Source organism: Tenrec ecaudatus, chromosome 4 (genome assembly GCF_050624435.1).
Source record: "Tenrec ecaudatus isolate mTenEca1 chromosome 4, mTenEca1.hap1, whole genome shotgun sequence".
NCBI lineage: Eukaryota > Metazoa > Chordata > Mammalia > Afrosoricida > Tenrecidae > Tenrec > Tenrec ecaudatus.
Genome location: NC_134533.1, coordinates 23,534,330 through 23,550,038, shown reverse-complemented (window position 1 = coordinate 23,550,038; position 15,709 = coordinate 23,534,330). Strand labels below are relative to the sequence as shown.

The window sequence follows — 15,709 nt, the reverse complement described above, 5'->3', positions numbered from 1 at the left end:
GAAGTGGGGACTAAGGCCCATACACTCTCTCTCCAGTAAGCCTGGTCTCTTATGGAAATCCTATTTTGTTTTTTATTTAGAGACAGTTTCCTGTTGGCAGTAAAATGAAATGAAACCCTTTGTAGGCCCAACACTTGAGCATCATTGCTATCCCTGGGTTAGAAATCGCGGATGCAGCCTCAGTGTGGAGGGGGTTGGCCAGCAGCCCAGCAGAAACGGCCAGATTGGACAGGTTTGGGAGATTAGGATGGGAGGTCAGAGAGGAGCAAGGCAGTCTGATGAGGGCTGTGGAGGGAGCCCAGCAGTGTTCCTGCCAGCTGTTAGGCAGTGACCTGGATGGCTGCTGTCAACACCTCAGAATTCATATGACAGCCAGGAAAAGATTGGTTTCCCCAGGAATCTGGGACATGGGGGTAGAGCAATGTAGTCTAAACCTGGAGGTGGTGAGGTGGTACGTAAGCGTGTAGGGAAAGAAACTTCCAAATGAGGACTTTCTACTACTTTGAATTTGCTCCAGGTCAACAACACTGCTTCTGGTTTGTATCACCTTTTATTACAACATGCACGAAGCTAATGTTTGCTTGCTCCGCGTGAAGATTGGTCTGGGAAGTTGAGCTTTGTCACTAACAGGTTGGAGCAGAGGAAGGCTCTGGTGGTGTTGAGGTGAACGCTTTCTCTTATGCCACCCAAATGCCGACAACAGGAAGTAGACTTGAGACCAGTGTCCGGGGAGCAACTTCTTAATTCATTTGCCCTTGGTTCTGACCTCTGGATCTCTCAGGTCCTGGGTAAGGGAACAGGCATGACATTTTAACATGAAAATTGCTTGATTTATTTTAAAAACTTACCTGTACTCATTATGGAAAAAAATGCAAACAATACAGAGAAAAGTATAAAGAATAAAATAAAACATGACCTGTAATCCCACCTCTAGGTGATCGCTGTCTGGGGCATCTCTGCCTGGATCCACTATTACATACCCCCATCCGTCTACTCACGTGGTTACATAGATAGTTCATCCTGAAATCTGTGCCTTCTTAATTCAATCATATTCTGCTCCATGGTGACCACTTAAACATCCCATAATTCTCTCATAACACCATTGGTTCGGTATTGAAGTAATGTCAGCTTCATGGAGTGAGTTGGGAAGTAGTCCTTTTTTCTGTTTTCTGGAAGAATTTATATAGAACTGATATGTCTGCCTTAAATTTTTGGTAGAATTGATTAACAAAGCCATCTGACCCAAGGTTTTTAACTACACATTACATTTCTTTAATAAATAGAGGGATTCCTAGGTTATCTGTTATCTTCTTGCATGAACTGTGGTATATTGTGTCTTTCAAGTCTTTTGTCCATTTATTTAACTTGCTGAATTGATTGGCATAAAGCTGTCTTTCAGTGTCCTTTTTAAGATTTAGAGAATCTGTAGTAATGTCCCCTCTCATCTTCCTGATATTGGTAACTTGTGTCTTTTTTTCTTCCTGATCCATCATGCGAGATATCTTCTTACTCATTAAAACCTGAAATGATTGGAAATGGTGCTTCCTATTCCCTCTTTGCCCTTATTCCTGGCATGCCAAGGATACTAAGTAAAAGCTAGTGTGTTTGTTTTTCCCCCAAGACCACTTCTCTGTCACTCTGCACTCCAGTTCTCGGCTCCCTCCCCACGACTAGCTCTGTGGGAGGAGACCTTGGATGGCTCAAACAAATAGATGCTCGACAACTGACCGCAAGGTTGGAGGTTCAAATCCACTCAGGCATTCCATGGAAGAAAAGCCTGGCCGTCTACTCCTGAAAGATCGCAGCCATGGAAAACCCTGCGGAACACGGTTCACCTCTGGCATGCGTGGGGTGCCGCGAGTCGGAGGCCACTCTGCCTGAGCTGGTTGCATTGGCCTGGGGAGACCCACAAAACCTCCCATCAACTCCTCAGCCTGCCGCAGCCACCACCTCTGCACCTCTCTGCCGAGCCACACATTGGGAATCCCTCTGAGGGAAGAGCAGCAGCCAAATGGCAGGCTGACCTTTCCGCTTCTCTTCGCTCTAGAGCTTGACCTTCAGAGCCTTGCTGCCTCAGTAGCTCTCCGGTGTCTTATGAAATGTTTCTTTACCGCTCCATCTGTGATTCCTACTTGCCCTTGACCTGAAGTTGATCTGACACAAGTTCACCCACCACACTGGAATTGGAAAGCTCACACAGATTTTTTTTCCACTGCTAAAAATAAACCACACCATTTGCCAGTTCACCACTGGGTTTTCACGTATAATTCAGTGGCCTTGATGGTGTGCGTCGTGTACAACCATTTTGAATCAACTGCCCTTTTCCAGGTGATTCCGCTGCCGTCAACAGAAGCCCAGCGCCCCTGAGCAGTGTCTTCCCCCCTTCTCTCTCTCTCTCCATCGCGCCCTAGGTAACTCCTAACGGGCTGGTTGTCTGTGCATTTGCCGGCTTGTCCTTTTGTGCCGGACTCACTGGCTCGGCACGTTTTTGCGGTGCATCCACATGGTAGCATCTGTCGAGACATCGTTTGCCTGGACGGCTGAGGAATCATTGACCGGTGTGGTCCACTCCACACTTGTCCTGGGAAATCGAGGCTCTGTTTCCTCCTTGGCGATTGTGAACAGTGCTGCAATAAACTGGCTCTGGTTCCTGTTTGAGTCCCTGCTTTTTAGTGCGTTTGCGGGTTTGCTTTTATTTCTGTTGGGAAGGTACCCAGGATTGGGGTGACTGGGTCCGATGGTACTTCTCTGTTTTCCACGGTTGGTTTGACCGGCTTGCATTGCCGTCCGCAGTGGATGAGGGTTCCGGGTTCTCCGCATGCTCACTAACGCTGTGTTTGACTCGGCTTAGATAGGGTGCCTGTGCAGTGGGGTCTCCTTGTCCTTTTGATGGGCTTTTCCCTCAAAATGCTCGATGGGGATCGTCTCTTCATGTGCAGGCATCTTGGCCGTTTGTAGCTTTTTTTTTTAGGTGTGATGTCTAAGTCCTTGGCAGAGCGATTTGTCTGTCTTTTGTGAGTTACAATAGATTTTCTTTTTAACTACAATGTTTCTAGTCCTTGGTGCAAGCCTTGGTCAGAAGCACCTGCAGACGGCAAACACTCCTCTTTTAACTGAGTGTGTTTGTTTCTAATGCTTTGATGTGATGCCAACCCTTTTCCTGAAGTCTGAGCTACTGATTAGGAATGACTTCGTCTTGCATAAAGTCCACAAATAAGGCATTTTAAAAAATAGATCTAGTTTCCCTTTCTCTAAGAATCATCATTTAAAGGTACTCGAAAAGCAATCGGGGGTGAAGTGGATTATGCTTTGGGCTGCTAACCACTAGGCTAGCCAGTTTGAAACCACCAGCGGCAGCTTGGGAGAAAGACGGAGCCTTCTACTCCCACAGTCCAGGCTCCGAAGTGCGCCGTGCAGTTCTTCCCTGCCCTGTAGGATCGCTCTGAGTCAAAAACAACTCGGTAGCAGTGCGTTTATTTACTTTTGGTGTCTAAGCAGTTGTGGTTCCCACCCTTGGGAGAATGGGAAGAAGCCCCCGTCTGACTCCTGCTCCCTTCCCCCGGCCGCTTGTCCAAAATGAACCATTTCTACAAGGAGCCCTGTGCCAGCAGCAAACTCAGGCTCAGCCACACAATAGAGCGCTTCTCCGCCACAGAACCCGTGAGCCACTGACTGGCAGAGGCACTCATGCACGGCAGAGGCATGATTCTGAGCGATGCACACCAGTCTCAAAGTTACGTGCCACGGGAAAAAATGAGCTGATACCAAGGGCTCAAGTAGAAAAAAAATGTTCTGAAAATGATGGAAACAAATGTAGAAATGTGTTTGGCACAATGGATGATGGATTGTGATAAGAGCTGTATGAACCCTCAATAAAATAATTTTTTAAAAAGGTGCTACATGACTTCCCTCAGAGGACAGCCTATACAAGGCAAAACTGAAGAGCTGGGAACAGATCTGTGGTTTGGGGGCAGGTACGACTACAAAGGGAGAGCAGAGGTTAGGGGGAATTGCGGGCGGTGCGCAGCAGGGGAGCCTTCTGCATCCTGATGTTGGTGGCACTTGAATCTATCCATGTGCTCAACTTCTCAGACCTTTACACCAGAAAAGGGGCCAGTTTGTTATCTTAAAATAAAATAAATTCTGAAAGCAATGGGGCCAGCGTCCCAATCTCTAGCCTAGTTTCTGGGCCCAAGTCGAGGAGGCAGGGGCTCGTCTGTCTGTGCGAGCTGCTGGCTGGACCCCGTGGTCTTCACGCACTGCCTTGTCTTTCCTCACGGTAGATTGGAGCTGGAGGGGTCATCACTGGGCTGAAGTTTAACCCCCTCAACACCAACCAACTCTTCACCTCCTCCATGGAGGGAACCACTAGGCTGCAAGACTTTAAAGGCACTACTCTCCGAATTTTGGCCAGCTCAAACAACTGCAAGTGAGTACTTTCCCCAGGACGGGAGCAGGCTTCTAGGGGTGGTTCTGGGAGAGCTGTCAGTGAGCTGCCTGCGCCCAGACCTGGCAAAGGGAAAGGTATTCTGCTTCCCACCCTGCAGCCTATTTCTTGAGCTCTTTCCTTTGGCTGCCTTGACTTTGATCCCAGCGGGGAAGGTTCTGGAGCTTCAGCTCTCCTCAGCCAGGAGAGGACTTCAGCCTTTCCGTAAGGCACGCCTAGTTAGACCTTGAGTCTAACTAGACGTCAGTGTGGAATTCATCAGAGACCGAAGGAAGCGAGAACTGAGAACCTCAGGTTTGAGTCCCTGCAGTCCATTGGCTGCCACGGCCTGGCCAGTTCCTCAGTTCAGCAAGAGCATTTGGCTGGAGAATTGACCAACATGCCTGTCCCTTTGATTTCTAAGCCCTCCCTCCCTGAGGGCACGGGGTCTAATTGGTATTGGATGTTATCCTGGGCCCCCTCGAGGGGTAAGAAACACATGGACTGGAGATGGGTGACTGGGTGGACACCTTCCCCCTCAGTCCTAGACCATGACCAGAGGCAGGATAGAGGTGGTAGTGGGGGAGTGTTGTTGAGAATTCTGGCTATGAGGCTCCGTGAAGTACCCCTGCCCCACCCCCCATCCTTAATTAGTTCAAGGACCCATAGTGCAAGCTAGAGGATCTGGGTTATGTGTGCATTTCCCCCTACATGCGCAGGAGGGGACGGGTTCCTATTCAGCTGCATCTGAGGACTACAGCAGGGTGGTCCGTTTGGTCAGCATTGTCATTTCTTCACCAGAAGGCTGGCAAGATGTGGGGAGGGAGTCTCCCTCTGAACTTCTCTCCCTCTGCCTTCTGCTTCTGGGATTTGGGTGCTTTGGGGATCATGGGCCCAGCAGTCACCAAACCCTCTGCCTGGATGATCAATTGGTCTCTCTCTTGCCGGGAATCCACGGCGAGACGATTACTCATTCCACAAATGTTTATTGAATGCCTATGGTGTGTGGGCACTGGAGCTGCGGCACTGGTCCCCAAGAACCTTACAGCACAACCCACCCCCTCTCCCCCACAGTGTCTGGTTCTGCAGCCTGGATGTGTCTGCCAGCAACCGGATGGTAGTCACGGGAGACAACGCGGGGCAGGTGATCCTGCTGAACATGGACGGCCAGGAGGTGCATGCACAGGGTCCCCGCCCGCCTGCCTGCCCACCCACACCCTTGGTTCGGGGCTTCGCCTGAACCCAGCTCTTCTCTGCAGCTGTGGAATCTCAGGCTGCACAAAAAGAAAGTGACTCACGTGGCCCTGAACCCACTCTGTGACTGGCTCCTGGCCACAGCCTCCGTTGATCAGTCAGTGAAAATCTGGGACCTGCGCCAGGTTAAAGGGAACTCCAGCTTTCTGTCCTCACTGCCACACAAGCATCCTGTCAATGCAGGTGCGACATACCAGACCTCACCTTTCCCCAAGACCTTGCCTGCCCACTCCTGGCAGCATCGGTCAAGCTCAGGTTTTGGGACCTTTCCGGCTCTGGCTGTCCCCCTGCCCCCCCGCACCTCACCCCACCAGCTGCTGGAATTTCTAGACTCTTAGTCCATAGCTCAGGGTCATCCTTCCCCTCCCACCCTTTGAGGGAGGGTGGAGGGGGGGTACCCAGGAAGGCCAGAAGCCACAAGGGCCTTGGGCTCCTTCAACTCGCAGCCTTCTGTCCTACCAGCCTGTTTCAGTCCTGACGGAACCCGGCTCCTGACCACCGACCAGAATAGCGAGATCCGGATTTACTCCACTACCCGGTGGGACAGGGCCCTGCGCGTGATCCCACACCCCCACCGCCAATTCCAGCACCTCACCCCCATCCAGGTGAGGGATGCAGGCAAGTGGGGTCAGCCAGTGGGGGCAGGAGCAGAGGCTGAAGCTGGAATCCCAGACACCTTGTCCAGGCATCATCTTGTCCCAACACCAAACTGTCTCGTCTCGGGTCTGCTCTCCCCGTCTTGCTGGTCTCCGTCTGCTGACCTCAGGCCTTTCCTAAGGCCTGCTCCTCTGGCTCTCCTCTCCTGGTTTGGGCTACGTGTGTAGGCGGCTGGCTCCACCAACCACCCTTTTAAAAACAAACAAACCAACCTCAGTTTGGGGTGACTTCTAATAACCAGGTAAGTTCCCTATTTTCCCACCTCTTCCCAGTTTTCCTGTACTGGTTTGCGGCTCCCCGCCTTCAAGTCTTGATTCCTCCTTTTGTCCCTAGCCCTGTGCAGTCTGAGCACCGCCAGCTTCAACTCTGGTAGTTGAGTCTCTTCTAAAAGTGTGTTGCTCTGGCCAGTCTAAGTGGAGCAGGGTGGGGGTGGGGGTACCAGCTGCAGGCTGGACTCTTGAATCCGACATCGGAGAGAAGGGAACTTGGTAGCAAAGTGGTTCCTGTGCACCTCAAATCCAGTCCAAGCTCTTCATTCCATCCAAGGATTCTTCCCGAGTTGGTGTTCCCGCTTGTTTCCGAGCCACCGTGTTTCACTTCCTTCCCACACACCGCCTCTCTTCCTTCAGAACGTGAGATGGTGGGAAAATCCCGGCTGGCTTCTGTCATGCCACTAGCTGCCCAGACTTGACTGCATGGGGAAGTGTGGGAGCGTGGACGTCCACTGCCTTTCCAGCCACGGGCGCCTTCACTCTGCTCTTGGGTGTTCATTGTCCGGAGGATAGGAGCGGTGACTTCAGAACCCTATCCTGTTGGTCTTTATCTCAGGATGCTTTTGTGCTTTGTCTGCCAGGGGCTCGTGACTGGGCCGGGCCGACGTTAAGGCTTCTGTTTATCTGTTGGTATGAATCCGAGAAACGCAAGGGAGACCATGTGCGGCCCGAGGGCCTTCGAAGGAAGTCAGCAGTGGGAGAGGAACACAGCCCAAATCCACTCTTGGGGCTTCGTGATGAAACTGCTGGCGTGTGCGACGTCTGTCTCCGCGCTGTTTTCCTGACGGTCTTCTTCCATCTCCTAGGCAACCTGGCACACTCGGCACAACCTCATTGCTGTGGGCCGGTACCCAGACCCCAATTTCAAAGGTTATTCTCCCTACGAACTGCGGACGGTCGATGTGTTAGACGGCAGCTCAGGGAAGCTCATGTGTCAGCTCTACGACCAAGGGTATTCCGGCATCTTTTCGGTGAGGCCGAGGCCCTTGAAGGGCGATGGGAGGAAGCGGCACTCAGCTGCCCAGCAGCTGGCCCCTCACACCCTGCTCTTCTCTCACTGCACTTCCTCTAACCTTCACAGCGCAATGAATTCAGCCCCATGGGAGACACGCTGGCCTCTATGATGGGTGAGTAGTCGGAATCCTGACTGGCCAGGCCCTATCCTGCTCCCTCCGGGCCACGGTGGGCTGCATACGCCTAGCTTAGCCTTGACCCATTCCATCCTGGTCAGAAAAGACAGCTGAGGGAGTGAGGCCTTGGCCTCGGCGCGCTCTCCCCCTTGCTGCCTGTGGGTCACAGCAACCCCTGGCTGCCGCCCACCTCCCTGGTCTTTCTTCCCACAGTCCCATGCTCACAAGGTCTCTCCTCCTAGGTTACCACATTCTCATCTGGAGCCAGGTGGAAGCTGGGGCACAAAAGCAAGAGAAATCCACAAACAAGCGTGCCAGGCAAGGCCTCCGAGCATCGACCGGGAACGCGTCCTGCGAGAAGATGCGGCTATCTCTCAAGGGGCTGAAAGTATACAAGTCTTAGGTTGGAGCAGGCGCACTGGGACTGGCATGCTTCTGCTTTAGTTCTGGAAGCTTCTGTAGAGCTGGAGGGGCCAGCTGAACCAGGCACCCAAGCTACTTCTGTCTCGGAGCCCAGCTTCGTCTGGGGCCAAGGGGCTTATCTTCTCTCGCATGTGCAGAGGCAGGCGACTGGGGCGCATTTTTAGTTTGTTCTCACTACTGACATGGTCAATAAAACATTTTATCCAAGGGAGAGCTTCTGAGTGGACCTTGTAGCACTGACCTGGTCAAAGAGCTTCTTGGGCCCCTCCCCCTCCCCATGAAGAAAAGGCAGGGAGACAGCACCGTCTAAAACTTTCATTCTCTGCCATTCACTTCGGCTGTCCTAGCGCTGGCAGGCTCTCAACCTGCGTTTACTCCAGGTCCCTGGAAGCCAAATGCCCCGACTCCCCCAGGGCACAACCCCCTTTCAGCCTGCTCCAGCTGAAGAGGTGAGAGATGCCCAGCGCATTCTGTCTGTGGTGATGGCTGCAGGTGGACGAGGGAAAACTGGACTTGCCTGGCTCTTGAGTCCCGCTTCTGCAGTGGCCCTGTTGACACTGCCGGGACTGTGGTGTGTTTTCCCGACTACAAGAAGCACTGAGTTGAGACTGCCCTCGGAGCCATCTGCCAGAGCCTCCGGTTGGCAGAGAAAGTGCGGGGTCCAATGGAGGAGCAAGCAGATCAAGAATCAGCTCCCTCCATTTCGGTTGTCCCGGGTACTGACTGGCCCCCGACTGCTTGCCTGCTGCGTCTCAGACCCTCAGGGAGTACGAGAGGCAAGCCCGTGTGGAAAAAGCCAGTGTTGCCCACGGTACTCGGTAAACGCCAGGCATGTGAGTCCCACATGCTCGTCTAGACTTGTGGCAACAGAGGGGGGCCCAGCTCAGGGTCTCCTGTCCACGGGCTGGGGAGCAGCAACTGTCAGGAGCAAGGGCCCAGCCCGCCTCCCCTAGGAGGCAGAGGGAAGGGGGCCGAGTGGTTGTCAGGCATGGTCCTCCCCATCTGCGACGTGGCGGTAGCCAGGAGGCTGGGCCTGCATCCGGAAGAGGACGGTGAGGAGCAGCACTATGAGGAGGAAGAGGATGGAGCCACACACAGCCAAGGCCACGGTCACCTCTGAGGGGGGAGGGAGGAATGGGAAAGGGGGGGAAGAAAGGTGATGTCAGCATACATTCAACTATCTGGGCACCAAAAGCCAGCTCTGTCTCTGGCAGTGGGGACGCCAGGCTGGTGAAGACAGTCTTTGCCTCACGGGGTTTACCCCGTTAGAGGAGGCCGGGTAGACCAAGAGACGGAGGGTCTGGGCTGAACGCTATGATCGGGGTAAGTCAGTCGGCAAGGGGGTCACGGAGCAGGAGCCAGTGAGCTGGCCAAGAGCTGAAGAAGCCGAAGGTGTTCTGGAAGGGTGGTGACAGGCACTGAGTGCACGGGTCCTGATGGGGGAGGATGCTTGGAATGGGCTGGGATCAGAGACCAAGTCGCCGGATCAGAGTGAGGCCCAAGGAGGAGCCGGGGCAGAGGATGGGTGAAGAAGGGGTGGGGACAAAGGTAGACTCTACTCCAATGTCACAGGAGACCGCCAGGAGGAGGAGGAGGGCAGTGTCCAGAGTAGGCTTACGTTTCAAAAACCAAATCCAGCCATGCTGAGACTAGCAGGGCAGAGACTAGAACTGGGAACAAAAACAAAACCCTTTGCAAACTTCCCGGTGAGGTCAGGGATGAGATGATGGCAGAATGAGCTAGAGAGGCAGGACCGTGCCATTCCAGGGTGGAGTCGATGGCGGGAATGGGTCGGATGGGGGCAGTGGGGTGGGGTGTATGTGTGAGAAAGAGGGCAACTGAGTAACTCTTAGGCCCTCCCTCGCTGCAGGGGCTGCTGAGGACAGGCCGGAGGAAGAGCAGATTCGGAGGGAAAGCGTTTGCCTTTCGACAGAGCAGCTTTGACATCCTGGCAGAGGGTGCCAGTGTCACACAGCCAGGAAGTCACAGCTGGATGTGCTTGTACGGTATGTGAATTACATGCCAATAAAACAAAAACAAAAAAAACACAGCTGGAGATGTGAATCTCTAAGTCACAACGGTGAGACCAAACTCAGCATGGGGCAGGGATATGCAGCCCTGAGGTCAGATGGGGTCACTCAGGAGAGGACTGGGCCCAGGCCTGGGCCGGCCACCCACCACATTGCTCAGCGGGAAAAAGCTGAGCAGGTGAAGCCTGTGTGTTGGGAGCAAGACCAGGGGCCACCGGTGGTGATGTGATGCTGCCGAGCTGAGAGCAGCTGGCTGAGGGCGCTGGTCACCTGACAGCAGGTAGCACTGGGCTAATAGGAGGTGGAGAGAATGGGTGAGGGTAGTGGAGCTCAGGGAGGGCTGGGTCGTTGAGCTGAGAGGGTCTATCTGACAAGAAGACACTGAGCCACCAAAGGCCCTTCAGGCAGCAGTGGGGGGCAGAGGGGCCCAAGGTGCAAGCAGAAGAGGGGCACATCCAGGGGCAGTCACCCCCCCTCCGAGGGGGCAAGAGGTGGCGCACTGATGCATGTGGGCAGGCAGACCTGGTGGCAGGAGGGGCGGGAGAAGCAAAGGCCCCACCTGAGGGCGAGGAGCAGAGATCAAAGGGCCTCGACCCCTGACGGAAACGCAGGGAGGGGGGCTGGGAGTGCACCCCCCACCCCCACACTCAGCCCAGCGGCAGGTGGTAGCTCACCTGTGTCTGCAGGCTTGCTGGTCAGCTGGCACTCCTGCTGCCAGTCCTTGGGCACCACAAGATCTGTGAGGCGAAGGAAGTCCTGTAGTGGGCAGCGGGCTGGGCAGCCAGGCAGGATCACCAGCCAGGGGTCCTTGCCGCTCTCGTTCCGGAAGTACATCTCCACAGAGAAGTTCCTGGAAAGCCGAGAGCAGGCAGGATGGGAGAGCTGCACACCAGGCCGTGCCAGTGGCCCCCAGGCCCGGGCCACTCCTGGGCACCCCTCCCCACGGCAGCCGGGCAGCTCCCTCACCCATCGTCTTCCTGGTGCAGCTCAAAGATGTGACAGGAGGCGTAGGGGGCCTGCTGCCCGTTGTACACATCCAGGGCCATCTGCAGAGCCACCAGGGTGGTGTCGTGCTGTAGGGAGAGGGGCTCCCCATCAGCACTGCTCCAAGGAGACACCAGCTCCGCGTCTGGCATTTGCACATGGGGGGGGGGGGTGTGCACAAGGGGAGGGGGGCTCACCGCAGAGTACACCAGCAGCTTAGGGAGGCTGGAGGCGGAGGTCATCAGGGTCAGGTTCTTCCGGATCTGAGCCAGCAGCACTCCTGAAGGAGAAGCGTCCTCGGTTGGTGGTGGCTATGGCCAGCGCTGCCTTAGACTCAAAGCTAACCTCAGGCCTCTCCCGCTCGGCAGGCCCTGGGTCAGACAACCCCACTGGCTCTCAGGGAAACTATGGAGAGAGCAGCCCGCCTTGTGAGAAGTCCCAGGTTTGCAGAGGGAAGCCAGAGAAAGCCCGATGCCTAGCTCTAGAGCAACACAGTCGCAGACACCTGCCATGCCCTGTCAGGAGGCCCTGCCCATGCCCAACAAGGGGGATACTGGAGATGGCATTAGAACCCGCAAGCACACGGCTCCAGGCCGGGCTAACTGCTCCCTGCTGGGCTCCAGCAAATACTGAGGACTCAGAAAGGGTGAGGCAGGTGCTCCCATCAGAACACTGGCTTGTGTCTCAGCCTTCTTTCCAAATGGCCCCCAGTGGCTCTCGGGAGGTAGGTCTTCATTTAAGGAGAAGGGAGCCTTTTCTGGCAAAAGCAACACTTAGCACCGACCGAATGGTGGGAAAAGCAGCTTGCACACCAGATCTGACCCCGCAGGGACACCAACAGAGACAGGTGACAATCAGAGGTGACTAGGTGGACCTGGGTGTGAACGAAGCAAGATGGTGGGGAGCGGAGCCAGGGGGTGAGGTGGGGCTGCCTCGAGGGTCCAGAGGAGGCGAGTGACTCGCTGCTCTGCCACTCACCCCCCTGCAGCCGGGCCTTCTCTGCCTGCGCATAGATCCCGAAGAGGAAACGGAAACTGAAGTCCTTGAGCTGGCTCAGCCGCTGCATGGTTGGGAGGGAGGCCCAGGGTGGCAGGGCCAGCCCGTGTGTTTGCTGTGTACCACAAGGGACAGGTTAGCGCCACGGGGGCCAGGCCAAGCCCCCCGGGAAAGGGAAGTAAGTGTGTGGATGTGGGGGAGTAAGGCAGAAGGGGACCCCGTGTGGAGATTGCAGGGCACAGAGAGGGAAGCTCAGGCAAACAGAGCATGACTCGGCAGAACAGACAGCGTCTGAGCCCACGAGAGCCCTGGGTGGGGAGGAGGAGGAACTGCTGACAATTAATAAAACCATTTCCCACTAGGGGCTTCTTTGGCACGCCAGAGGGAAGTTCCCATTTCACAAGCGGAGGCCTGCGTAGACCTCCCCGGCGGGAGTGGGCGGGCAGGGTGAAGAATCCCAGGGGGACTGCTGAGCAGGCCCACCTCACAGAAGAGCGTGTCGTAGACATTCCAAACGGTCTCCAGGGTCACGTCGGCCAGCCCCGTCTCGTTGGCCACCATGTCCAGAAATTGCTAGGAGACACGGACCCGGGGTCAGCACTGCTCTGGGGGCAAGGACCACCTTGCTGGCCTGCGCGCCCCAGCCCCGACTCACTGAATTCCGGGTCCTCTCCTCCTGATACTCTGCGGTCTGCCGGGTCTCGTTCTGCAGCTGCTCGTAGCGGGGACACGGGCCTAGCGGGAACTTCAGCAACTGCAGACCGAAGAGGCGGGAGACAGACCGTCAGGGATCGGCTGCCCATGGCCAGAGGTGCCTGGCCTCCCCCACTCCCTGCAGGGCCAGGCTGGCCGGTCTCACCCTGTCCTCAGCGACGGGCACGGTGTGAACGGGGATGGGCTGCCAGGAGATGTTGGGGTGGAAGCGCTGCAGTCTATCCGGAGGGAAGAGTCCGGCCAGGTTGGCCTCAGCACTCATGAGAGTGCGGTCAAAGTCTGTGCTTCGCACGTAAACCTGCGGGCGGGGAAACACTGCTGCAGAGGGGCCCCCCGCAGACTGTCAGCCTGGGCCCTCACCCCTTCTCTCGCCCAGCCAAGGCCCTTCCCAACCAAGGCCTGAACCCTCAGCTGGTGGTGCTGTGAGCAGTCTGGGCTCCCATGGGGACGGCTCCAGCTGCCCTGCCTCGGACCCAAGTTCTTAGACAGCCCCTCGAGCCTGCCTGGCTACCTTTCTACCAACACTTGTCTCACTCGTTTGTCTATACGGGGCCCTGGCCTGCAGTCACTCCCACACCCTCGCATCAGCGAGTAGAGACCAAGGGAGAGGAACAGACACAGCTGTTTATCTAAAGGGCGGAGGAGGAAGCTGTAAAGAAGACTGAGCAGAGTCGGCTGGTCCCAGGGGAACAATAAAGCCACCTCGATACTCTTGAGGCAGCTGTGGTTGAGGGTGGTAACTGGGGGAACCGTAGCCCTGTCCCTGGGGAGTGGAGAGGTGGCCTGAGTGCTTGCCAGTCCTCCCGATGTGCCCTATCTAAGTGTGTCTGTCCAGTGACCCTTGATTGCTCCCCCCACTATGGCCTCAGCTCTGCGAAGACACAGATCACACCTGGGTGGACCACTGCATCCAAGGTGCAAGCACAGAGCTAGGGCTTCAACAGGTACCCCTGGATGGAAACTCCAAATTATACCAGAGTCTGAAACCACTTTGCCTGCCTCTTCCTAAGTCTGAGTTGGAACATTTGATCTGTTCTTGCCCCAGGCAACGGAGGCAGCCTGACCTCCAAGGCTTTGTTCAAGAGCGCTCTTGGAGGTTTTGCCCTGTAATTAGAACAACCAAGAAACCCAACCCCAACCCCAAAGGGATGGAGGTCTAAGAGTGCAAGTCCAGCCAGCCTCACCCTTGGGCTCTCTTAGGTCAGTGGGTGGGGTAGGTCCCACTCCCTTTGTCTCCTGAGCGCCCCGCCTTACCTCTTCCCGGTGGTAAGAGGTGTTGAGGAAGCCTTGGTAACGCCTTCGGAGAGCCTGGCCCAGCTCCCAGTGCTGAAGCATCCCCTCCTGTGGACAGAAGTCAAGATGCCCGAGGGCCCAAGGGGGCTCAGGCTCAGGCACACTGTCCTCCAGGTCTACCCCTGGATGACTTCGCAAGGGGGCTCATCGGGGCCAGAAGTGGCACTAGCCTGGGCCCAGACGAGCCTAAGGCTAAGAAACGGGGCCACCATCCAGCATCCCTGTGGGGCAACGGCAGGTTGGTGGGGGTCTCCAGTCTCCAGAGGCAGCCTCTTCAGCTCATTCTAAAGAAAGGGGCTGGCTGCTGACCCACCTTGGTGAGCTGACCAAACCCCTGAGGCCAATCTTCTTCCTGGTAGGGGTCCTTGGGATACGTCTTCACTGGTGAGCGATCTCCATGTCGATATAACTAGGGAACAAAAGTCATTGGGGTCAGACAGCTCCTGGGAAGCTCACACCACCCCCACCCTCCCTCTGCAAAAGATCCCAACGCAGGAGTCAGTGGCTTCTTCCAGGTTCCAGGGACATCCACTCTGGCTCAACACAGAGGGCTTTGGACGAAGGCAGAGCTGACAGTGGGATGAGGGCCGGGCAAGTGGGAGCAATGCATTCGGTGGGGAGAGTCGGGAAGGGGGTGCAGGTAGGGGGGACGGGGCCACAGTCTTCCAAGGGGGCTCGCTTCTCCATCCAACCCCATCCCTGTCCCTGCGAACCCACGCCGACCTACAACCCCGCCGCCAGGGCTCCCTCCGAAGCCTCCTCCGCTCCTGGGGGGCGGGGGGGACCCCGAGCCGGAGCGCAGCCCCTCCTTCCAGCCGCGGGCCTCGGCCCCGCCCGCGCCAACGAACCGCTGGGCGCCGCGCCTTACCAAGGTGACGAAGCGCAGGCTCCGGGCCTGCGCGCGGGGCACCCCGAGCAGGTTCGCCCCGAGGAGCTGCTGGAGCAGCGCCGCCCAGCACCAAGCGGCCCGCCAGCCCGCCATCGCCGCCGCGAAGCCTCCGGAACCGGCGGGGCGGCGCCGCCCGCGAGCTCCCGCCGGAAGTGCGCTCGCCGCCATGCTGCTGAGGGAGGGGCGCTCGGCGGGAGGAGGGGGCTCCGAGCGCGGCCGGGCGGCGGCCGAGCGCCGCGGGGAGCCCTCGGGGCCCCGCCGTCTGGGCCCGGGGGCGCCCGGCTCGCGCGCGCATCTCCGCGGGGAGACCCCGGCCCCGGAGGCCGTGGGGCCCGGGCGGGGGGAGCGCCCAGCGGCGGTCGGCGCCGGGCTGCCCCCGTGGGCCCCCAGGGCCGTCATCGCTGCCACCTTTCCTGGGGGCTGCGGTGGCGCCCCGGGACCTTTCCAGCGCCCGAGGGAGCCCCGGGTGGGGCGCAGCGAGGGGCCCGCGCCCGTGCCTCGGGTGGCGGGCGGGCCCGTGTGCGCGGGCGCTTTGCTGGCAGGGCGCTGGTTTAGGGTGCTGGGCGCGCAGAGTCAACAGCCCTTTGGACTCGCTGTGACCTTGACGTCGGTGCCTACTGCTCACGCCCAGCAGAGCTGCC

General features: G+C 56.9%; 2 protein-coding genes across 4 annotated transcripts in view; one reads left to right on the top strand and one right to left on the bottom strand.

Annotated features, from left to right (window-relative positions):
• The window catches only part of DDB2 (damage specific DNA binding protein 2), a 23,978-nt gene extending 15,609 nt beyond the window's left edge, over positions 1-8,369 (top strand). For 2 of the 3 annotated variants that reach the window (XM_075545765.1, XM_075545764.1), the window contains 7 exons: positions 4,284-4,429; positions 5,501-5,600; positions 5,686-5,863; positions 6,143-6,285; positions 7,416-7,580; positions 7,691-7,736; positions 7,982-8,369. In XM_075545765.1, the coding sequence (XP_075401880.1) occupies positions 4,284-4,429; positions 5,501-5,600; positions 5,686-5,863; positions 6,143-6,285; positions 7,416-7,580; positions 7,691-7,736; positions 7,982-8,142 (939 nt within the window). In that variant the 3' untranslated portion in view covers positions 8,143-8,369. Of the gene's footprint in view, positions 1-4,283; positions 4,430-5,500; positions 5,601-5,685; positions 5,864-6,142; positions 6,286-7,415; positions 7,737-7,981 lie in introns of all 3 variants that reach the window. The other variant, XR_012783924.1, reaches the window with a different exon arrangement.
• On the bottom strand, positions 6,716-15,709 carry ACP2 (acid phosphatase 2, lysosomal). Its single transcript, XM_075545763.1, has 11 exons — positions 15,048-15,709; positions 14,493-14,588; positions 14,141-14,227; positions 13,032-13,184; positions 12,828-12,926; positions 12,656-12,745; positions 12,155-12,287; positions 11,374-11,456; positions 11,159-11,265; positions 10,867-11,042; positions 6,716-9,278 (listed from the first exon to the last, which is right to left on the bottom strand). Exons 1-11 carry the CDS (start codon positions 15,465-15,467, stop codon positions 9,145-9,147), a joined length of 1,578 nt encoding a protein of 525 aa, XP_075401878.1. The 5' UTR covers positions 15,468-15,709; the 3' UTR covers positions 6,716-9,144.